General features: G+C 35.6%; 1 protein-coding gene across 1 annotated transcript; it reads right to left on the reverse strand.

The window, feature by feature from the left end:
- Window positions 1-1,092: 1,092 nt before the first annotated feature.
- On the reverse strand, window positions 1,093-17,664 carry LOC149804791 (protein dpy-30 homolog). The gene is made up of 4 exons (XM_089944622.1): window positions 17,601-17,664; window positions 9,791-9,864; window positions 2,400-2,545; window positions 1,093-1,421 (listed from the first exon to the last, which is right to left on the reverse strand). Exons 1-4 carry the CDS (start codon window positions 17,605-17,607, stop codon window positions 1,358-1,360), a joined length of 291 nt encoding a protein of 96 aa, XP_089800748.1. The 5' UTR covers window positions 17,608-17,664; the 3' UTR covers window positions 1,093-1,357.
- Between the last annotated feature and the right edge of the window lie 8,742 nt (window positions 17,665-26,406).

Here is a 26,406-nt window from a genome sequence, read left to right on the forward strand (position 1 = left end):
TTGCCAAAGCAAGGAAACATGGAATGCTAATTTTACTCCAGGTTGCAGGTAAAGACATATCATCAAAACCACAAGTACAAATAGATCCAAACTGATTACTGGGCGAAATGTTCCAACTAGTTACTGGGTTAAATTTTTGTCACTCTTTACTGAAAGAATGCAAGCAAATTTTATATGAGATGCAATCTAGTTACTCTAGGTTAAATATGAGGTAAACAAAAGACGAATGAAAGCTTTTAGGAAAAGGTTGTCATTAAAATAGTCAATTTACATAAATATACAATAGATTTTACAAAGTGGTAACAAAATCCTGATACTGGAGAGTTTTGTATTAAAAAGACATTGACACTGGATAGTTTTCTGTTAAAGAGACTGATATTGACACTGGATACTTTTCTATTAAATTGACTGATATTGATACTGGATAGTTTTCTATTAAAGAGACTGATATTGATACTGGAGAGTTTTGTATTAAAAAGACTTGTATTGACACTTAATAGTTTTCTATTAAAGAGACTGATATTGACACGGGATACTTTTCTATTAAAATGATTGATATTGATACTGGAGAGTTTTCTATTAAAAGGACTTATATTGACACTGGATAGTTTTGTATTAAAAAGACTTATATTGACACCGAATAGTTTTCTATTAAAATGACTGATATTGATACTGGATAGTTTTCTATTAAAGAGACTGATGTTGATACTGGAGAGTTTTGTATTAAAAAGACATATTGACACTGAATAGTTTTCTATTAAAATGACTGATTGATACTGGATAGTTTTCTATTAAAATGACTGATATTGATACTGGATAGTTTTCTATTAAAATGACTGATATTGATACCGGATAGTTTTCTATTAAAATGACTGATATTGATACTGGTAGTTTTCTATTAAAATGACTGATATTGATACTGGATAGTTTTCTATTAAAATGACTGATATTGATACTGGATAGTTTTCTATTAAAGAGACTGATATTGATACTGGAGAGTTTTCTATTAAAGAGACTGATACTGACACTGGAGCAAAACCGACATTGTAAAGATTTTACTTTCATACAAAGTAAAGATATAAGACAAGTTGATTCAGTTGATTGATTTTAATGTTATGATTCTGTCAAAAATAAAAGTGTCTTTGACAACATCAGATTTTATTCTACAAATAATGATAATTTCATTATAAATGTCATAATAAGATACAAAAGTAAAACAAATAATTTTGGTGCATATCATTTTTAGGTTCTGAATATGAAGTTCCCAAGTTGAGCTGTCATCACATCCCTGACTGTTCATTGTGCCAAAATATCTCCTGATACTAAAATAATTCCGACTGGGTTTTTTCCATGAGATTCACTCAAACTGACTTCTATTCTTCAGCAGATATGCAGCAAGGAATTCTATTGGATTTGGGGGCCTGGAAAAAATGATCAAGTGAACAAAATCAATGAAACTAACCAGTATAAGCCTGACATACACATGCACCCACCTACCAACACACACATGTATGCATTTGTTAGACTTGCAGCTAAAGACCACAGCTGTGTTCCCTTAATTAGTTTATTATTCTCAGATACTCATTTCCAGGGAATAAAGTCCATAAATGCAACTGAGCACCTACTGTATTATTGTTGTTGTTGCTGTAGGGTTTAACACCATTTTTCAGCACAAGATAGGCTATACATGGCGGTCAGTATAATTGGTGGAGGAAGAACCTGGAAAAACCCCGGCAAGAACCAACAACCCACGAGAAGCTACTGGCAGGCTTTCTCACATACCCACATTAGCTGAGCACGAGACTCGAACTCATGCAGACAGAGGTGAGATGGCAGTGATCCATAACGGTGGGTGCTTTAGACCACTCGGTCCCCCCCACCACTGTATTCTTTTTAATTTTAATAATAATTATTGCATTAATAATAATGATTTCACTGGCAAAACTGATTTGTCCTAAATCATTTAATAAAAGAAAATCTTGATAGTCCAAAGACTGTAGTTATAAAGCTAATATTGCTGGTAACAAGTTATGACAAGAGCTCTGAGTTTGTAATGGATATTTATTTCTTCAAAACAGTACATGTGTGGTGAAGGCTATTCCATTTAAATGTACCTGTGGGCAGGTGGTATTTTAACTTTTTTTCTGTACACTGCAGTCAAAACCTTTATTCTGTTTTTTTCTATATAATAAATCTTTTCTCTGACAGTACCCTCTCCAGGATTCTAGGTCATTTAATGTTATTTCTCATCAAACTATAACTGGAGCTATGCTTAACATTAAAACAAGAACCCCAAAACAAGCTATGACTTTTTGTTGGGACTAATAAATGAAAATAATCTTTCGACAATGTTTTGAAATTCTGGGGAAAGTGTGTAACAAGACTGTGAGCTGACTTACCGTTCCTTGGCTAGAGTAGACATTCCCTGTAATAAGATGGGTACCACAGTCTGGTCCAAGTATGCTCTAGTGGGTAGTGACTGAAGATCTACCTTAGGCCGCTTAGAGGGGATTTCTGTTGCCTCTTTCTCAGCTGAAATTATTTTCTGGAATAAAAAGATACCATGAATTTTTATTAATTTAAATTATGATCTGGTTTATCAGATTTAGCTCATTGGTTTCAATTATGGACCTTTGTATTTAGAAAATATATGACACTAAAGCTTAAGTACTTTTTTTAAAACTAGGATATAAAATATGTATTTAAGTGATGATGATCTCTTAAATAAATACCAGTGCAGAGTGTCAGTCAACAGACAACTCAGGATGTTACACACCTGACTTCTCCAGGATGTCCAGAACTCTATCATTTCGTGGCCAAGGGTCTTCCCCTTTCTCTACCTGTACACTCAGAAAATCAACCCCCATTGTCCCAACTATTCTGAAATACATCCCATCTTGGCTAACAGAGCCAGTTAATTGTGCCAATCATTTTATTTACAGTATCTAACAAGAAAAATGTTGACTAATGTGTCATTTCCTGTCTAATTACAATTACTGAATCAACCTGTTCTGTTATTGAAAAAATTCAAAATTCTTTTTAAGTTAACAAATAATCTGGTTTGGTGTTCTGTTGAGGATTAATTTACATCCATTTTGGGGTAGCAGAGATGGCCACCAATGGGGCCATATTGATTGTTAGTCATTTTCAATTAAGGATGAATTACACACCAAAAGAACTCTTCTGATGAAAACCACATTTCAAAATGACTTTCAAGATCAACACAAACAAAATTTTCAAGATATGGATATGGGATCAGCACCCTGTTAGCTTATGATCAACAAAACATTATAAGAAGTATTTTAGTGAAGACCCCATGCTGATACAACCATTCATTAGAAGAATTAAGGACAACAAGATTTTCAAGCTGACCACTGTGGTAGCCATATCAAACAGAAGATGAGAACAATTTTCACTTAGTTTAACTAGTCAGCATAAGAAGTCTTCTCGTGAAAACACCCTGCGGACACAACTTTCCATTCTGGTGAAATAGTGGTAACAGCATTTTAAAGACGACCCCTGTGACAGTCATTTTGGACCTCAGGACAGTACCAATTTCAATTTGGACCAAGTAGATATTATAGGAAGTCATTTGGTAAAAAACCCATATCAGTATGACTTTACCATTACCATTGTCCCGCTGTTTGTACTCAGACTCTAAGAAAAATATACTGCTGTATTTGTTTAATGAACAACACAAACAAATATACTTACAATCGCTGGTCTGATCATCTGACATGTTTAATATTGCCCAATGGACCATCTGACATGTTTAATATTGCCCAATGGACCATCTGACATGTTTAATATTGCCCAGTACACCATCTGACATGTTTAATATTGCCCAATCACTTAAATATTTTCAGGCAGAGGCAAATATATCTTATTTTCAGCTTATTCAAATACAAATTCATCTGTTACAGTACATTCTGCAAGTCCAATACTGCAGAACTTTTCCTGAATGTCTAGAGAATTTTGTTTACTATCAGTTTAGTTACTAACTTGTAACATTTTGACTCAGTAATCCTTTGTAAGAAGTTGGCATGAACAAAAATAAAACATTTTGTCACCAATGAAACAAAAAAGTATATATTTAGACAGGGCTTAACAATTAAACTAACAGTGGGAAATATATAAAATTATGTCCTTAACTGCCCAAATAGTGTCAACTCTTTAGGAACAAATAGTGTCAACTCTTTAGGAACCAAAACAAAGTTTAAAGTCACAAGAACAAACTGTGGTTGTCAAAGTTGAATAAAAAGCAATAATACTCAGTGGTTCAATGTCAGAAGATATGAATGTAAACAACACAGGAAAAAAATGGTGGAGTTAGTACTCGTGGAAAAATAGAAGTTTTGTCAACAATGTAGTAGCAGTTAATTTCTCATAGACATCCATGAACATCTACTGGACATCTTATAAAACTGAATGGAAATGCTTACTACAATGCAAGGACAGTTGTGTGTTGTGTGTGATTCATATTTTTAACGTAGCTTTACCAATTTTTCAGTCGTACTACTACAATGTCTTTAATGTGGCAGCTTATAGTGATGTTTAGCACTGGTGCATTATGCCGCAGACATGTAGCATTATGTCCCACTCAGCCACATTTTCCTGACACCAGGCCGACCAGTCCTAACACTAACCTCTTAATGCTGAGCACCAAGTGAGGCAGCTGTCGGTACCATTTTTGTAAGTCTTTAGTATGAATCAGCCAGGGATTGAACCCATGACCTCTAGCATCCAAGGCGGATGCCTACTATTCTATGCAAGGACAGTTGTAAAATACCTACTACTATGCAACGGCAGTTGTGAAACACCTAGAACTATGCAAGGACACTTGTGAAATACCTACTACTATGCAAGGACACTTGTGAAACACCTACTATGCACGGATAGTTGTGAAATACCTTTTATTATGAAAGCTTAATTCTGAAACATCTATTATTATGCCAGTTTAATTCTGAAATGCCTACTATTATATATGCAAGCATAGTTGTGAAATACCTACTGTTATGCAAGGTAATTTGTGTAATGCTTATAGATGGTATATGAACTAAACTGTTTCTTTCCAAATGAATTAACACTGACAACACGAGTGCATCTATTTTTATAAAGGGAGGTTTTTGTAATGTAACCACTCACTTTATAGCTTCATTACAACAGTCCACTGATAGGATTGCAAGTTTATATTTTTATTATTGTCTACATACTTGTAGTAATGTTAGTCATTGGTTAAACAATATTTGCTTCACAGTTTTTCTTTTCTTTCATATTTTCATAAATACAAGTCAATTCAGGAAACAACTTTTAACCTACAGCATTTCTCAAAAATTTAACAACACAGCACTGACCCCTATGTTTCTGACCTACATAATTACATTTTAAAGCTAAATCTTCAATAACATAAAACCTTGACTAAGAATTATATATTTTTCTGAACATATCTGCCAATCGGTTTATGAAAATAGTCAGTCGAAAAAAGTGGTACTCCCCAAACACAGCAATGTCCACCATTATTTCCCTGTTTCTGGTTCACTTTCAGTTTCAAGCTGATTTTATGAAGAAATAGTGAACAAGCGTCAGTTAAAATATCTAGATAATCAATTCTGTTCTTAAAACACATAGTGCTATTTACATACTATTGTTAAAGTTTCAAAACATAAGTTTGAATGTTTTTATCATCGAAGGATAACTTGCGGAAATCGGGCAGTGATAGTTGCCAACTTACTCTGGGAAGTGATAATGGTCAATCAGCTATAAAAAAAAACCTCTGAATGTGCAAGAGACTGTTTGTTGGCACAATTGATATCAACACTGGCTACCTGATGGCTTGATGCTGACATTTTGCCTTGAGCTATAACACAACACTAAAACTAACCTGGCCAGGGCAAGAGGGCATCTAAAAAAATATGGTGACTCAATGTACCTCTAAAAAATCTCATTGCAAAGTGGTTTTTACTTTCCTAAGAGAAGAAGGTGAAGTCTACATTTTTTAGGCAACTTAGTCACCTATTCCACCTGGTATCATCACCCCTGGTGTAGTAGAACTTTAATTAATCTTGTCATAGCTATGTGCTATTTACAACAGAATTTCATTCTATATACTGCATTGAAGGAATAATGTTGAAAATAATATTTGTTCTATAGTCTGCTTTGCATCCTGCTAGAAACATATCTGATGGGTATTTGGTTTGTGACAAAAAGAAACATTTGTAGTCAATAGATAGTTCTATTTTAAACATCGCTAGCACAATGTTATGTATATTTGATTTAATTATATCTGATTTAATTGTTTGTAAGTTTTTTTATAAAATAATTTTTTTTAAAATTTCATTATTTGTCAATACATGTATAATGTTTGCTAGGAACTCATACTTTTTCCAGAAAATAGTTTGACCTTGATTTCATTTTAACAAACACCAAATGTTGACCTAGATCCTGACCTTGTCAAAATTAGTAGCAGCCACATAAGTAAGTTCTGTTTTTATTTTAAAATGATTGGTTGTTAACAAGGTCATGACGGGACTATGTGGTTTAAGATGTAAGCAATTTTTTAATTTTATTATTTAGAGTAAAATGATTGGTTTTCATCAGGGTCATGTTAGGTAAACATGATATAAACATGATCACATGACTCCCCCCTTTATGATACTGCGACTTGAGAATTTTCGAAACTGCGTTTTAGAATACAATAATAAACTATGTTTTAGAGAAATAATTTCAGTTGAGCTTTTACACTGGAAGGTGTTGTCATTTGGAGTTATTTCAAATTAATTGGATTCAATGGATTAATTCTATTTTTTCCTGGAGATATACGCGTACTAATATGAAATTCTTGTACAAAGTCAGCTCTTTAAAAAATTTATTTGGATTTCCAAAACTGGAGTAATATTTCTTGTTTCTACAAGGAACTGAAGACTTCAACACAATACAGGTTACAGCATACATCATTGTCTTCCATCTTGGATTCTTCACCGGGACTTGAACTTGAAATAATTAGAACATTTTCTTATTAGGGCTTCTAAAATTTTATTCGTGGATTATTCTTGGATTGTTTTTGGATCTGATTCTTAAAACCGTTAAGTTAATATTTGTTCATTTTGACAGTATTTTTCCAGGGAAATAAATCATTATATTTTTCAAAGCTTGTTGTTTTCATTCTTTCTTGTGTTACTGTTTATTTGAGCCTAAACATGTAACATATGAACAACAATGACCAGAGTATCACTAGAAACTGTTCCAATGTACAGTGTAAGTCATTCAAATATTCCACTATGTGTGCTTATTATGCTAGGGTGGGTAGGGGAGATAGAGTGAAAGAAAGAAAGGACAAAATACGTTATGATTTTTAGGAGAAAACAAGAACAAATTTTAAATCTAAATCAAGGCCATTACAACTTCATTTTATTATGTTTAAATGGTCGGTCACAAACTGGGAAAAAATTATATGATTTGTTGTACGTACCACAAGAAAACAGTTTTATGCAATAACTATAACCTACTGTCAATGCACTTCTTAATCCTAACTTGTTTTTCACCAAGTGTGTCATTTTGTCAACAACTTTTTCTTTCAATAGTTAATGTACATTTTTAAACATCAAAGCACAACACTGAGTAGAACTTTTCAAACTGACCATTGTTGACTTGAGACAGGAAGCTGCAGCAAGAGGCATAGCAGCTGACTTTAAAGTAAAAATGTCACTTTTTGGTCATTGCCTGGTTGTAGATTCAGAAAAAAATGTGACGAAAAAGATACATTTCTTCATCAAAATCACACTGTTCATGAAATGAATGGCTTCTGATAGAGCACAACAGTCAATACATTTAACACAATTCCACACATTTAAAAAAAAACATATACTCTCCGATACACAAATTTAATTTCAAAGTTTGAGTTTAAGCTATGGAAGAACATTTTTTAGTGTAGTTCAGGTATCTTATTTTATTTATGTAGTATACAATGCCATGTTATTTTTGTTTAATAAACATAATATCACATGTACTTGATCACACATAAACAGTAAAGTACCGTTTGTAATCTCTTTTTAAGTTGTATTTGTATTACTGCATTCATTAACTTGTTTAAACTAGATCTTATAAATAGTATGGAAATTAAAGGGGAGGCTATGACAAAAATAAGAGCCAGTAAAACGTGCATTTATGAAATATAACATATTGAAATAGAACACTGAAGGAATTCCCTAAAGCAGAGCGGAATGTACATATATGTAGTCAATCAACTAGAATATATTTTTCAGCTAGGCAATTTATCTGATGTATGATTTGCCATGGGACAGGGATGTAGGGACAGTCAAGAAATTAAAAATGTGGTATCCTGTCTATGTTAAGCACATTTGTTTGTGTGCATGCCCTAAGACCTGATATGGTCAGGATCACAGCAGTGGTTTCTCCCATCTGTTTGCTTAGCATGTCTACACGCAGAATGAATGCAATAAAATCAGCAACCCATAAAACCCACAATGGTCGCAATAATAACCGTGATGGAGTTATATTATAATGAGTGGATATCAACCAGGCTTTGGGGACATCCACCTTACATGGTGCAAATACATTATTTTAGTGGACACTTAATCCCTTGTGCCTGTGTCAGTGTCCACCAGACTGAATTGACAATCCATAATACATGATGCATGTACTGATGTATATCTGCTGAAATAAAATCACAATACTGCTAAATTCTACATCAAAATGACCAAATTCTTTTAACTGTTACAAAGTTTTAATGCAACCCTCCACATCTCCATGCAAACACTACTGAATGGCTCTGCTAATTTTAATCTTGCACCATGAATCTGGAACCCACAATGCCTTTTGATAATATTGACTAGCTAAATTAAAATGCACCACATGATGCAGAATGAATCTACTTTTTTTTTAGAAGAGGTGAATTCTATTTGAACAACCTATTTTGCTTCACAGTAGGTTAGGGAGCTACATGAAATCAACCAACAGTATGAAAGAGCACATGCCAGTTTATTAGCCTAAAAGTTAATGTACATGAGGGTTCATTGATATCAACAAACATCCATGTATCCTGGACAAAGATGTTACAGGATTAACATTACCCAAGCTGTTCAGATGGAATGGAAATAGACACGATCATGTTTGCTTGGAGATGCACAAAGATGATGAAAAACTTAAAAATATTTGAAAGAAATTAATCATTTTCACATGAATTTTAGCAGCATTATGCTTTTATTTATATTCAAATGTAGATAGGAATGCAAACAATACAGGATCCCTTTAAAAACTGCATGCACATGCACCAATTTTTCTTTGTTATCCTTTGTTCTAACTCTGAGAAAGCTTCCACCCCCTTCCAATGGATTAAAATCTGAAACCAAAGTGCCATCTACAGACCGTTCTGAATCATATCCCAAGGTTGACATTTTCTGTACTAAATTATGTTACAAATGACTGGTGAAATTATACTAAGATGAACAGACAGTATCACATAATCAATGAGTCCCCAGTATGCAGAATAAGGCCCCAAAAGTTACGATCAAGTAAGAATATGGCGTATATGTCAATTTTTAGAACCAACAAACTGTTGTTAGACTGTAAGCTACATAGTAAAATACACAATAAAGTTTGCAACTACTGAAGAGAGGTCAAGGATTGATTTAGACTTCATGTGACTGCATTTTTACTCGCAAACAAATTCTCATGGTTGTGAGGACTGTTTCTTTTATCAGCTAACATAATCTAACCAACACATTTTCACAAAGCTCTCCTTCTGGGATCACTAAATGTTTTCAGAGATTACCTGTATATTCTCTGGTATTTCTGGCTGTGGAGTTCCATCTTCATCCCCCAGAGTAGAACCAGCTTTTTCTTGGTCTGTAAAGAAATACAAAAATGTTACCAGAAAACAAAGGCTGTAGATTGTCCTTTACAGCATCCAAACTAGATGTTTAGATACTTGTGCATGATCTGTTAGAGCACAAGCACTGATAGATTAATTGTTCCATTTGTATGAAAATTGTGGTCAACATCATTGTAAACTATACACAGGTTTGTAAAAAAGGAAATTAAAATAAAAGAAGCAAAATTTCACACATTTATGCAAGAAAGTATATACAATCCCAGCCACTACTGTATATTCTCACTAATAAGTCAAGTCAAACTGAAAACAGCGAAGATCCTGATTAGCTGGGGCAAAATATGCCTGCAGATCAGGGTCTATGTTGTTTATTCCACTGATTGAACATAACAAACTGCACAGACCCAGATCTGAGAGTGCACTGTGCAACATCAGATCTGGGTCTATGCAGTTTGCATTTAGACTCTTTTTAAAAGCAAGTGTATACACAAATTCAGAACAAATGAATCTGGAAATGATACTGGTCCTGAACAACTGTTTTCTTCTCCCATTTTTCCGGTTCATATTTTGTTCATGTTCCAATGTCCAATATATATCACGTGTCTTATGGCAGCATATGTAAATATATACGACTATATTCTACTCTTCATTATTAGCTATTGCCTTAGGCATTGCAGTACAATGGAGATGTCTTTTATGTGTGATCTGTTGTCATATACATGTAATTTATATTTTTAGAATGACTAACCTGTTCATTTTACTATATTCTACTCATCATCATTAGCTACTACTTTTTTTGAATATAAGAATATACATAATGATTAAGCAACAGTTCATCCCCACTCATGACTTTTGTTTCTTCAATGTCTAAATGTGCATGCAATGAAGAAACTGTATATGATTTACCACCTAAGAAAACTATGGACTTCTTGAAGGGATGCAGTTTGAACAACAAATTTAAAAACTATTATTTTAAGGATTTTATGTCTTACATTTATCTTTTATTTTATATATCTTTTACAGTAATTTATTCCATTTATCCTTTATATTCTATCTTGTTGTATTTCATGCTTACATTTATTTTCAAGAATATATCTTCCAACGTTTTTGCACCATTCCTTACTTTTACTTTATCACATTTTACTTTAAGGGGGCACCACATAGCCCCATTGTGCTGAGGTGCTATTACATGCTTCTATATACATATATACATACAGATAACTGCTGAGATAAAGTAACTGCTAAGATATGAGAAAAAATATAAATAGTGAATACTATACACAAAGACCTTTATTACTGAACATTTTGCAAAACAAATCACCTTCTTGCTGGCCTGATATACTTAATGTACATGCAGTTTAGAAGAACTCTGTACAAACATTACTAATGATCAGCTGACGTATCTGTAATTTAGTGAAATATTTATTTTGTTCTAATCATGATAAATAAATTCATTCTTTGTCTGTGAATGAAATGTCATTTGCTGATGCTTGGAAAGAATATATATTTATATATATAATCTCAGACAAAACTGTTGATCCGTTGACTCCAGAAACAACTATAACATTCAATCTTGCATTACCTGCAATCTGCACTTCAATACACATCAACCACAATAAAAGGCAGATTTATTTGGAATTATCTTTTTGTCCCGACCTGAACCTCAAAACAACTGTACTAAAGTTAGGGGCAGCATTCTTTGGAATTATCTTCTTTGTCCATAAGTTTTGGACATAAAAAAGAACTAGTTTTGGACATCTGAAAACATAGGGTGAAGATGGTAATTTGATGGAAAAAACACTATGTGCTGATTGTTGACTTCACTAATATCAAATATATGATAATGAAATGTTTTATGATTCTATTAATGCTGCAACAATTATATGCTTGGGCAGTTTGGTGCTCTATTAGTGTTAACATAAAAGTATGCAATAAGCTAAAGAATGTACATTACTGACAGGACAACGCTGTCAAATATTAATAAAAGGATTTAAAGTTTATAATTGGTCAAAAGTACATCTCTAAATACTGTGGACATGGTAAGCAATAAGTGTTCTGTGTAATGTGGGAATAAGCTTTATGTATACTGTAGACTTGAAAACCATTTTGCATCCTATGGAGATGACAAACTTTATGTACACTGTAGACTTGATAAGCTTTTATGTATACTGTAGACATGACAACATTTCTGTATATTATGTTGATGACAAACTTGATGTATACTGTAGATTTGATAAGCTTTATGTATACTGTAGACATGACAACCTTTCTGTATACTATGGAGATGACAAACTTTATGTATACTGTAGACTTGATAAGCTTTATGTATACTGTAGACATGACAATCTTTCTGTATACTATGGAGATGACAAACTTTATATGTTATGTATACTGTAGACTTGACAAGCACTATGTATGCTGTTGACATGACAATCTTTATGACAAAAAAAAACAACCTGACACAAAACAATCTGAATAATTTCGCTTTCATCTCCACAGTTCATAGTAAAAGCACACACTTTTCAACTAAAAATCATAAAAGTATCCCAAACACAAGGTTGAAATATTTAAGAACAAGTTTTACATACAGTGGTGTCTTAAGATGAAATGTACCTAATGATATTATTTACAATGGTTGCTATCTGAAGCACAAAAGAAAATATTCCTTTAACATACAATAATGTTCACTTTTTTTCATGAACATGACTAGTATAATGCCTGCAACCTGTGAAAATACTTATCTTGTAAAGTTCATATATTTATTTTACATAATGTGAATATTGTACATTTTCTTGATCTTATGTAAGATTAGCCATAGGGTCAATAGTACACTGTGTAAGATGAACCTTTAGGTCAATGGTACATTGACTTAAAAGTGCCTTCAGGTCAATAGAACTGTGTAAGATGAATCTTCAGGTCAATAGTACACTGTGTAAGATGAACCTTCAGGTCAATAGTACACTGTCTTTAAAGTGCATTCAGGTCAATATTACACTGTCTGAGATGAGCTGTCAGGTCAATAGTAAGTACCATGTGTAAGATGAGCCTTCAGGTCAACAGTACACTGTCTGAAAACTGCCTTCAGGTCAATAGTACACTGTGTGAGATGAGCCTTTAGGTCAATCGTATACTGTGTAAGATAAGCCTTCAGGTCAATAGTACACTGTGTAAGATGAGACTTCAGGTCAATAGTACACTGTGTAAGATGAGACTTCAGGTCAATAGTACACTGTGTAAGATGAACCTTCAGGTCAATAGTACACTGTGTAAGATGAGCCTTCAGGTCAATAGTACACTGTGTAAGATGAGCCTTCAGGTCAATAGTAAACTGTGTGAGATGAGCCTTCAGGTCAATAATACACTGTCTGAAAAGTGCCTTCAGGTTAATAGTACATTGTCCAAGATGAGCCTTCAGGTCAATAGTACACAGTGTAAGATGAGCCTTCAGGTCAACAGTACACTGAGGATAAATAAAGTCTAGTACTGTTATTGTTACAGTTCATTCAGCTCAGCTGTATAATATCCATATCTGTTGCTAAAGTGAATTTTCATGTGTCACAATGTTGATAGAATTGCCTAATACATTTAAGAAATTAAAAGACTTCAATATCATTTGTATGAACAACTACCCATTAGATGCATGATGAAACTGTGTGGTCTGTTTACATGCAACTTTTTCAATTCTGCTATGACATGATGAAAAGTCAATTATTGCTTAAGGTTGATCTGCTTTCGTATCCAGCTATCTTCAGCCACATTGTAGATGCCTTGCTTCTAATCACTTGGGAGTTGCATCTATTAAATTACTTAAATCATGTCAGATGATGTGTTTCTCACAGGTAAGTGCCTTTTGTTCAAATTAAATTATTGATTTTATTATTCATTAGACAAATTAAATCATAAAAGACATTAATAGAAAATTTAAGTAGCTTAAAGAAAAACAGGTGATAATAATAAAAATAATAATAATAATGAGGACTTTGTATAGCGCCTAATCTTTAGAAGCTCTAAGCGGTTTACAACTTTAGACAAAACCTATAAGATAAGAAACATAATATTATTACAAAAACAAACAACATGAAATTAGAAAAACATTTAAAAAAATAAAAAACATGCTGAGAATATTTCAGGTAGGAAACATTATTAGGTCTTTAAGTTTGTTCTTGCTGAGTTTTGAGAGCCCTCTTGAATGTGATCACTGTGTCTTTGTGTCTAAGTTCAGTGGGCAATTCATTCCACGTTGCTGGGCCCTAGTATGCAAAAGAACGCTGTCCATATGACTTTGTTTTCATACTTGGAATAATGAGTATACGATTGTCAGAAGAGGAGTTCAAGTATCTTGCTGGTGTGTACACATGAGTGAGGTCAGATAGGTATGTTGGACTAGAGTCCGACAGTGAAATGTAGCACAGAGAACAAATTTTGTGTTTGATTCTGGATCGAATGGATAGCCAGTGTAGGGTACAGAGGAGTGGAGAGGTGTGCTCTGATCATGGTACTCTAAGTATGATCCGAGCAGCTGTGTTTTGAACTTTTTGAAGTTTCTGGAGTAGATATTGAGATGAACCAGACAGAATTGAGTTACAATAGTCCAGTCTTGAAAGTACTAATGAACACACAAGTGTTTTAGTGGCATCAACTGAAAGATATTTGCAAATTGAGCTGATGCGTCTCAGCTCAAGATATGCAGCCTTGCATATGTTCATGACATGTTGGTGCAATGTGATAGTACTGTCCAGAGTAACACCTAGGTTTCGTACTGATTGTGTGAATTTAATGTTGGCATTGCTGATATTTATTGTTTTAGGTAAAGGATGTGAATGAGAAAGTCTCTGTGTTGTGATCAGAATCACCTCAGTTTTATCTTCATTCATCTGCAGCTTGTTACAAGTCATCCATGATTTCACATCAGAAATGCACCTCTCTACACCTTGGATGGTAGCATCAACTTTAGTTGGGTGGCTGGTTTTGTATATTTGCGTGTCATCAGCGTACAATTGATGAGACACTGGATGATGATCTATGACACTTGAGAGTGACTGAGTGTACAGAATGAAGAGAACAGGTCCAAGAACACACCCCTGTGGAACACCACGACACAGATCAACTGGGTTGGAGTGTATTCCAGTTGCAGATACAATTTGTGTCCTGTTGACCAAGTAGGACTTGAACCACAGTAAGGCTGTATCATGAATGCCAAATACATGCTGGAGATGGTGAAGTAATATATCATGGTCTATTGTGTCAAATGCTGCAGACAGATCAAGGAGGGTGAGGACTGTAATCTTTCCGCTATCCAATGCAGAGAGAATGTAATTAACTACTTTTAAAAGAGTAGTTTCAGTACTGTGGCAAGGGCGATATGCAGATTGTACATTGCTAAATGGACTATTTGAATTTAGATGAGATACAAGCTGGGATAGAACAATCTTTTCTAAGATTTTTTAAATGAATGAGAGATTAGAAACTGGGCAGTAGTTCTTTAAATCGTTATGATCGTGTGTTGGTTTCTTCAGCAGAGGCTTTACAATGGCAGTTCTGAAAAATGATGGGAATTCCCCAGATGAGAGAGAGGTAATAATAACATCAGTTAGTGAAGGCAATACTGGATCTAAGCACTCAAGCAGCAGTGATGTTGGAATTGGATCAAGTTCACATGACTTTGGTGCACTCTTCATCACGACTGTACATACAAAATCCATAGAGACAGGTTCAAATGCTGCTAATGGTTGCCACTCAAATTCTGTATCCCAACTGTTTGGTGACGATGAGTCAATTGAAATTGTGGTGTCAAACTTATCTCTAATGGTGTGTACTTTGTCACGGAAAAAATCTGCAAACATGTCCGGAAGGTCGACTGGAGAGAAGGTAGTTGGAAGTGTGTTGATTTGTTCCTTGACATTAGCTTGTTAGTAATCTTGAAGAGCTCTTTGCAGCTGGGACTTTCCATCATCTTATTAGTGTAGTGGGCTGATTTCGCTGCATGGACTATATTTGTGGCGTTCTTCTTAGCGACTTCATAGATTTGCTTATGAATAGTGTGTCTGGTGGAAAGCCAGAGCCTCTCAGCTTTACGGCCGTCTCTTTTAGAAGTGCAAAGCTGGTCCCTAACACTGCTATACCATGGAGAACACTTTTTAATTGATACTCTGCACTTGGTGGCTGGGGCATGTTTGTCAAGTAATGAACGCAGACAGTTATCGAAATGTTCTGCGGTAGGTTAGCTTGGATGTCGTGCATTAATTTGATGTAGATGATGTTTATTTACCTATGGCATGTGATGATTCCCATAAATGTTTAGCCCTCAATAAAAAATGGACTCTTCCATACCTCCATGTCCAACAGTACAGTTTATATGTACATGGACCACCCTTTTCTAGCATGTACCAAATTAGAGGTGTTGCTCTGTATATTGATAAGAATAATGTTGACATCATTCATATGCAGAACAAACTTGGCAATCTTAGCTATCTTTTGAGATGCTCATGTAAAACTTCAATAAGTCACAGATGCAGAAATCATTTCCAATGCGGAGTTGAATGAACTATAATATTCACACACCTTCTTCCTTGTTTGTACCCTCTAAGATTTTAAAAACAAAAGGCATCGCGATATAAAAAATACAAAAATCTCAGTCATTTCCTTCATCAATTTATAATTTCTAACCTGATTATCACCAGGGGTTCCAAACACTGACAACTTATTAATGTTTCAAAACAAACAGGAAGTTCTTTAGTAATATGGTCACCATATTTGCATTGGAGAGTCCAGGTTTTCAAGCAACTGATGTCATGTAGTACAGTTTTTGATGATCTCAATAATTTTTTAAATTTTTGAGTTTCATTTCTTTGAATACATGTACACAAAAGTTCCTCCTTTTTATTTGTTTAATTTGTTTTATATACATGACAAATATTGGATGATGTAAACAACACAGTTTTTATTGAAACAGACTGTTCAAGAAAGAAAAGAAAAAAGGACAGTGTATAGCCTATCTGCTTGTTCCAATTCAAACCATATTTCTGGATTGAAACACTAATAAGCTGAGTGTTATGGACCCAGTGGTGACATTCGGTTAACCATTAGAAATAGATGAAAGAAACTATAAGGTTGAATGCATTTTTAACAAAAAATATTTGATGCTTTTTGTTATTAAGATGGGGAGAGTACAAATAAACGGGAGGGTATGCGATTATTATTTATTATTAAATCTGTCATGGTTCAATTTACAAACCTCCTGCTTGAAAAGATTCCGTTCAGGAAGTGTAACAATTTCCGTTGGGAGTCTGTTATACTGCACAACGTTCATAGTAAAAATAGTCATATTAGTATTAAGCCATAGCAGTTGCTAAATGAATCTATTTGGCAAGGTAAACAAACCACAACAAAAGACTGGAATAGAGAATGTGTCGGGGTTTGTCACTGGAGATAGGCTAAAAGGCATGCCATTAACATATTTTATCTGGAAATTCCTTAAATAACCTATTTTAATGCAGTCATGCATCAAATCACTGCAACACTTATTTGGAAGCATGATACGCTGCCTACTGTAGAGCAGACATACTTCGTTCAAGAATTATGCGAGTAGGAGTTTTCAGAAACATTATCATCATTTCTTTGGGGTAATTAGCATGGATTTTATATTTTGTGCATATATAGTTAACTAAAATATTACTAGAATATGCCTAATATTACAAAAGTCACGACATTTTCACTTTCAATCAAATTATTATGAAGCTGATCTACAAATTACCGTCCATCTTGGTTTCTAAGGTTGTTTCACATAAATTGTTGTCATGTTTTGTATCTCAGACTATCTATGTGATGTGTAATAAATGCAAACCAGTCCAACCATAAAGGGGCGTAACTGGAATAGTGATTAGTTCCCCTTTATATTGACCAGCAAGTTCTCGAGGATCATGCTCTGATAACAGTGCCAGTTTGTCCAGACCAATTCGAAAAGTGAAAAGAAAAAAACAAGATTATATAAATAAAACGAAAGTCTTGCAGTCACTTTATACTGCCTATTCTTTAAAGGTCAGTATTTATTTAACATTAATCTGTACTGAATGTCCTCTCCTTTGAGACCTCTCCGGTAACCTAGTGATTAGAGCGTCCGTCTCGGATGTGGAAGGTCGCGGGTTCGAACACCGGCCAAGTCATACCAAAGACATAAAAATGATACTAACAGATGCCTCGCTAGGCGCTCAGCATTAAGAGGTTAGTGTTAGGACTGCTCGGTATGGTGTCAAAATAATGTGACTGGTTGGGACATCATGGGTGAAGGGCTGATTTATCGGCCTAGCTACGTGTCTGTGGCATGATGTCCCAGCGCCAGACATCACTATAAACTGCCACACTGCAGACATTGGAGCGATATGACTGAAAAATTGTTAAAGGTTCGTTAACAATCCAAATCACACACACACACCTCTACCCCCTTTACTGTTTTAGTTACATAACAAAACTATTTATTATTCAACGTAACCGCCTTTTCTATCAACAAGAGATACGTTAAGGCTAAGATTGTCTAGTAAGAGCAATCACTCAGAACGTCACCAGAAATGATTATCGCACCAGAAATACTGGTTTTTAATGTCAATATGTAACATCCCTTGTGTTGCATATCGAGAAAACCAGAGTTCAAGTCTTAAAAAAAAGCCTTTTATAAATAATAAAGGCGAGAAAGAACTCGCCTTTCAATATCGCTTAGAAACTTTACATCCACAGTGTTTGTCACAACAGTATCAACTTATGATACCATAGAGCAGTCTTGTTTGTCTAAATGCCAAACGACGACGTTGTAATACACCATATTATGGTGAAATTAATTGTCTTTTTAAATTCATGCGTATATTAACAGCTAAATTGATTAGATTGACTATAAGACATTCTGACATAGTCGCGCGATCTCAATGGAAAAAAATAATTTTAGTACTAGTGTACTTGAGCAGTGTGGTGAGAGATAACAACGGCTTTATAAGAATTATATAATAATCATAAAGCATTTAAATTCAGTAGCAATCATGTAATAAATCTATTTAAAATTTCTCATAATAATTTGATTCAGTTTTGGGATTTTAAAGTGCTAAAATTAGTATTGGTTTTGTAAAAAATGTATACTTGATGGTTTTAGAATGCATCGCCGAAATTCTTTTCTACTTACATGTTCTTACTTTGCCGCTCTGACAGCTATCTGCCAGTGCACTGTCTGCACTCGTATTTATAAAAGTCCTAGTCATGTCACATGACCTTAGTTAGCCAATCAATGTTTCCCTTTCTCAGGGTTAGCCATGGCGTAACCGATTCAACTTTTCGAACTGCATGGAAAAATCCCTCCGCACACAAAATTTAGACAGAATTAAGTTGTCCTCTCAACGTCCGTGGTGTGCGTTTTTACGTTTAATCTTATCTATATATTCATACCTATGATTAAGTAAAAATGAACGAAACGGACAAGTGAATTTCGATGCGAATCGAGCGAGAATACAACGTACTGTCAATGCAGTGAGTCGTAATACGGTTAGAAATAGTCCCTATCAAATACATACCGGTACTATTTCGCACATTAAAGTAAAATAACAAGTTCTACATAACCAAGAACTTACAATAATGAACCGTAACATTAGTTATTACTTATTATTCAAGAAAAGTCTGACAAGAGAAATTTGATGCTTCGGCTGGGCACATTGATTCCATCACTATCCTGCATCTCCGCTGTTTCGGCAATAAACTCCACAGGATGGTTGAAGTCACTAATTTATGAACTAACATGATGTTTTTGGCTTTGATATTCCAAAATTATGGAAGGTAAGATAAATCATTTCCTAAACTATTCATGTGAAATTCCAGCACGACACACACATGGTTCAACATGGAAATGAATAGGGCACAATAACGGCTAACATGCGAACTTCTTTCTTCATAATGTTGGTGTCCCAGGGCTTGTATAACTGTTGATGTCTTTATATAAATTCCTTGACGAATTCATTAATACTCATGACAACAGCGTAACATTACGAGGACCAGAGCAAGGTTGTATGCTCACATTTAGCATGAAACACAGAGTACACATTTATAAGAGATGCCGATGGCGATCTAAATAAAGGTGGGTAGGTGGCATACGTTCAGGAACGGAAGAAGTAATTCACACGTGGTAGATGTTTTCAGTGACAGATAAAAATAACATGATTAAATATGCCAATGTCTCTTTGGTCAAACATCATCTCACATCTCAATGTTTAACATCAAATAATCTTCACACATTAATTGGACAATTTTTATGCATGCAAAACTCCATTTACAATACCATTAAGGCAGGGCCGGCGCTACCATAGAGGCAAGCTAGGTAGCCGCCTAAGGCGCTGATTTCAAGGGGGCGCATTTTTAAAAATAAAAATGTATTGTTTGTAAATTTTGAAATTGATATTTTTCGGGGGGGGGGGGCAGAATCTAACCTTGCCTAGGGCGCCAGATAGTCTGGCCGGGTCTGGCGCCGGCCCTGCATTAAGGCATTACAACATAGTGAACTGCCTCATGTTTTTTTTCTGACTTTGTTTCATGTTTTTTTTTACATTATTCTTATGAGTATTATTAGTGTAAAAGGAATGCAGTTTTTAATAAAGCCAAGTATTTTGGTTTGTTCAGTTAGGTATTACAATATTGAGATATTCTGTTTCCGAAACAAACAAACAAATAAACAACTAACATCACCACCACCCCCCAAAAAAACCAGAAAAAAACACATATTGGTATTTACGAAGCATATGCAACTTTGTTTATAAAAAGTATATCGGGTTTCTAACTTCGATAAGAAAATAAAACTGTTGAGAATCTATTGCATTTATTTTGTAATAAAACTGCATAAGTTGTTGCGCGTTCTCTGAACGTTTGCTTCATGGTACGTATCTTCAAATAACAAATTAGCTATGCAGAACAGAAAGTGATCCTTACTATCGCATGGACCAAGTTCCAAAATAAAAAAAAAAAAAACTAATTTCATATGTAACAGGGAAATTGCACGATCGAACCCCCTGTTGCCGACGTGCCCAGTTGAATCCGCTCAACGTCTCTGCCGTTTTGAGACATGTCGATGTGTCTCAGCTTTTAAGTTACACTTAACTGCACCCGCCGCAGCCAACTGGAGATGGTGCGGGCTTGGAATCTTGTCAGACGCCACAAGTTACGGGGAAAATGACGGCCAGACCCGTGTTTAAACCTAACTCCAGATGGACGCACAACCACTTGAGCCATCCGTGTGACAGTTCTGACGCGCCAAGATTTTTTTCCGCTACACTTACATTCAAGGCAAATACTTAAATAATTTAAACGTTCTAAGGCGGTCCATAAGATAAGTGATATAACATTACAAGAATTGTACCTAACAAAACTACTATATTAAAATTTTCCATCACACAAATCTCAATTCTTTAATATATATTACAGTATAAAACCTTCGTGCTATTTCACCTGATAAAAAGCCAGCTCATATCCTTTAATTTCAGTGTTTTAATCCATTTACCATATTTCCATGGTTACCTTATAAAATGAAAAGAAACCAATAATAATAATAATAATAATAATAATACTAATTAACGCAGCCTGACTGGATGTAATTTTGCATGTAAATTGTGTGGGTTTGGGTCTGTCATATACGTTAAATGATACATACATACATACATACATACATACATAGATGCATACATATATATATATATATATAAATATATATATATATATATATATATATAGAGAGAGAGAGAGAGAGAGAGAGAGAGAGAGTCTGTAACTGTATCATTGAAATACAATGAGATGTGTACATTTTTCATTAAAAGAAACGAGGCGTGCCGAGTTTCCTTTTAATGAAAAGATTATGCATATATAAAACTAGTAGAAAACTTATAAAATCAGTGGGATATAAAAGATATAGAGAATATTTTTCGCTGGTATCTTTCTACGATGTTTCAGAGACAGACACGCAGACAGACATAAGTAATGTAGTGGGGCTTTTTAGGGTTAATGGAAAACCCAGTCAAAAAGGTCGTAGTTACGTTTAGGGTCAATACTTTTTAAATTACACTGGGCACGTTTAGGGTCAGTGATAAAATACATTACAGACAGTACAGACCCCCATTGGGCACGTTTAAGGTCAATATTTTTTTGTTTGTTAGCAGAGCCTGGGCACGTTTAGCGTAAAGGGAAATTGAACGTGGGGAATATTTGTTTGTACAGCGACAAGGGAAAGTTGGGTTGTTGTATAGGGTAGCGGGTAAGTTCTGCTAGTTCAGCGGGTAGTGGGTGGCAGGTGACGGGAAAGTTCAGCTATTTCAGCCGGTAGCGGGTGGCGGGTAAGTCCAGCTAGTTCTTACACATTTCCATTAAAACAGCGCTTGGCGGGGCGGGACATATAACTTCTTTATAGACAGACATAGATATACGACACATATATTGATGAACACCAGTCTATCGCATAAACAACTATACAACCGACTAAAAACTTTTTAGGCAAGAAAGCAAATCTTTACGAGGCACACGAATGACCTTAAAAAATATCCTTTGGTTTTCTTCGTCTTGTTCTTCTAATTTCTTCTTTTTCTCCACCAACTTTTTAGTGTTTGTCCTTCTTTCTTAACAAACAAAAAATCAAACCCCAAATTTACTGTTCACACACGAAGAGAAAAAAAACAAATATACTATCCACACACGGGAAGAGGAGAAAAAACAAACCACAAATATACTACCCACACACGGGAAGAGGAGGAAATAAAAACACAACCCCCAAATATACCATCCACACACGGGAAGAGGAGGAAAAAAAACAGACAAGAAATATACTATCCACACAAACGTCCGCGAACTCATACAAACACACGCTCTACTATCCACACACGGGAAGAGGAGAAAAAACAAACCCCATATATAGTATCCAAACAAACGTACAGAAACTCATGAAAACATGCTCTATTATCCACACAGAACGGAAAACTAAAAAGCACAATATCTACTATCAAAAAGACCCCAATATTTACTATAAAACCCCCAATATCTACTATTCACACAAACGATCGCGAACGCATACAAACACACACTTTACTAGATACATAAACACACATTATATTATCCACACAAACACATTCTACTATCCACACAAACCTACGCGCACGCATACAAATCCCAAAATCTACTATCCGCACAAACGTCGCGAACGCATACAAACACATACTCTAATATCCACACAAACACACACTCTACTATCCACACAAAAGGGAATGGTAAAAAAACCAATATCTGCTAGAAAATATGTCCCAATATTTACTGTCAAAAAATCAAATATCTCCTATCCACACAAACGTACGCGCACGCATACAAACACACATTCTACTATCCACACTAACACTCTACTATCCACACAGACGTACGCGAACGCATACAACCACACAAATACACACACATATCAGTAAAGAAGTGAGTGTTTATAGTCACACTACTCCACACTCAAACCAATTGTCAATTTGAATAGTCTCTTTCTAGAGTATTGGGGTAGCCCTGAAAAGGGTGTTTTTTATGGACGGGGAGTTTTGGCAATCTGATCATCTAAGATTAAGTCCCCGTCTGGCAGCAGGCTTTCTCACAGGATAGGAGGATGAGTCAACAATGGATGGTAAGATTGGAGACTGACTCGCTTTATATGGTTCAAGCGTGGACGTGATAGAAAACCCTACGATTTTTTGTTGGATCAGAATACTTGAGAGTTGAGTTTAGGGTGAGGGATATAGAGAAAACAAAGAGCATGTATAATGATAAAAATTGAAAACAAACGACAGACAATTTTTTCAAAACAACATTTTTATTCAAACAACTAAAAACCAACAATTAACCACACAACATTTTTTCAAACAAACAAATAAACTATTTTTGGCAAGGTTGACAACGTTGTGAAGTGAAGTGACACTTCCACTGTTGGAAGTCATTGGGCCATTGATGTACACTAAGTTTCCTAGCTAAAGACAAGAGATAACCATAATGGTCACAAAACAATCTATCTATTTTGTCATCGTTTCTAGAAGAGTGACGATCAAAATAAGTCACTAAATGTTCTAAAGGATTATCAAAAACTGCATTGATGAAGAAAATACACGCAATACACCACACACCATGGAATCTGGGCCTTGTTATTTCACATTATTGAATCCTGTCGTCTGGGCATTTTTTCTCAGAAAGTCGATGATGTCGTCTTCCAAAAGTGGCAATCAATACGAATCAAAATACTCCACACAACCATGCCGGGGAAAGTAGACGGTCATCCAGTGGGTTCCTGGGAGATGACTGTCGTCCGTGTTGATGACATAAACTTTGATCTTCTTGAGGTTTGCGATGAGGAAGTCATCTTCAGCACGCATGACAGGATTCCAAGAAGCAGTGTACGAACTGTTATTCAAAAGGTAATACAGTTCCCATATATCCATATTTTTCTATTGTTTTCTTTTTCAGTGGTTATTTCATAGGTAATGATAAGTCATCAGTTCAATCCTGACGTTTTGCTTGAAAATCTCTGGCAAGGATCAGCTTCTTCCCTTCGTCGCCGCACTCTGAGCCAAGAGAGCTTCGATGTGATGGATCTTTAGAGCAATCAATGGATGGGAGGAATGATCACGCAAGTCTTAATACCACTGATGCAACACGGCTTCTTCCGAGATGAGATTCCAAACTTCGACCAGATACTCGTCCAATTCTTCTTCTTGACTCAGCATCAGACATTTATCGTGTTGAATTTGACTTGGATTATCGTTTTGACATCCAATCTTTCTTGATCAATTCCGTAATTGTTTCTGCCAGCTGTTTGGCAGAACAAGAGAGTAAATGTTGTTTTTGTTCTGGCCATGTGGACTTCATCACTATATCATCTTCGTCTTTGTCTTTGGGTTCTACTTTCACGGTATCCTCCCATTCCATTTCCATAGATTCTCTGCCATTCAAAGAGGGAATACAGTCTTCCATTGCTTCTAATAGTAGAATGACTTATCTCAAAATATTGATTTCTATCGTATTATCAAACATGGCACACAGAATGACGTTCGCCGTCTCAGGTAGAGGTTTAGCAAACTGAAGTTCCATACGAATCTGGCCGAATCTTATAGGGTGGAAATGTCCCTCGTCACTGCCTTGGTCTGGAGTGAAATCAAAAGCCCACAAAGAATAGCATCCAGCATAATCTTCGTACGTAATGCCGTGACTGGTTTTGGTTCCCAACTTTTCCGGTGGCTTCGTACAGGGATATGTACGACCTCAAATAATTCCTCTTGACACTAAAGTCAGGTTCGAAGGGTTTGGTACACAAGGTCTTGCCATCGCGACTGATTTCCATCTTGGACACGCCGTAGCTCTGAAACTCGAAAGGATTTTCACTGGGGGCTCCATTGAAGGCTGCATTCTTAACGGTATGAATGATGAATTGCTTGGGTAACTGTCCTTGGAACAGATGATCTTCGATCTTGGTTCGGAGTCCAGTGCCAATGGTGAAAGTTTTCACTTGCACGCGTCGTATCGGATACTTGACGGTCGTTCTGCTCAAAGTGTGACTGATGTCGTTTCCCACTTTAGACAACACTTCCAAGCGCAGAATGTAGAGTTTGGTATCCTCGTTGTAGTTTTGTAATCGTCATCACCAGCCATCAAATGGAAAGCGGTACTACTGAAACTGAGTCTCAGTCGAACAGTCACACCGTTCAGCGAATATTTCTGTTGTAACCACATGTCCAAATGCAAGCGGTCCGTCAGTTCTATATTTCGGCTTTCATCATGTTTTTGGACCTGCGTATGCTCCTTATTGGTGCAATCTTTATTTGCCACCTCATCGAACTTGCCTGCTGCTTCAGGTTTCCATACCACGCAAGCATCCAGATGGGTTTTTGGCTTCTTTTCCGTACGTCAAGAGATTTTCCAGGTACGCTCGATAAAGCTAAATATCCATGCTGCTGCTGACCAGTTTGTTATTTAAGTACAAATCCACTTTGCTGAACAAGGAATACATGAAATGTTAGACGGGAGCTATTGCCTCATCGGCATCTAGATAGGTACCATCCGTTTCGCTCACTTTGACGTTCAGGTAAAGTAACTGCTGATCACATAGATTTATTCTTCGGGATGTCCCTTGCTTTCAAATTCAGTGGGAGCTGAGGCCGTCAAAGAGGAGATGGGATGAAATTGGACATATTGGGATTCTTGCCTCGCCATCATAGTGGGCGGCATGGCAAACAGATCCAGTTCCGATTTGGAACAGACGCAGGACCCTCGGTGCATCATTTTCTTTTTTCTTTCTATGTCATTTTTTTTAAATAATCAAATCGGACAGTTCTTCTTTTCTTAGTCTTTCTAGCTCTTGGAGTGGAAAGTCGTCTGGAAGGGTGTCGTCGTCGTTTCTTTCTGCCTTTTCTTGCTATGGTGTCAGGGAAGCAGGAATGCCTGCCTCGGTAGTGTACAGGGCATTCATAGAAGTTTTTCGCCGACCCAAAATCTCTTTACCTGTTTCAAGCAAGACATTTTTGCCTGCTCTGAAGAAA

This window comes from Sinohyriopsis cumingii, chromosome 2 (assembly GCF_028554795.1).
Source record: "Sinohyriopsis cumingii isolate HCF-2022 chromosome 2, ASM2855479v2, whole genome shotgun sequence".
NCBI classification, from domain to species: Eukaryota; Metazoa; Mollusca; class Bivalvia; order Unionida; family Unionidae; genus Sinohyriopsis; species Sinohyriopsis cumingii.

Excerpts from the sequence above, each read along its gene's own strand:
- LOC149804791 (XM_089944622.1), bottom strand. Across the intron at positions 2,546-9,790 it reads AAATACCAGAGAATATACAG|AAAATAATTTCAGCTGAGAA; the intron begins GTAATCTCTGAA and ends TTTTTATTCCAG. Across the intron at positions 1,422-2,399 it reads TCTACTCTAGCCAAGGAACG|GCCCCCAAATCCAATAGAAT; the intron begins GTAAGTCAGCTC and ends CATTTTTTCCAG.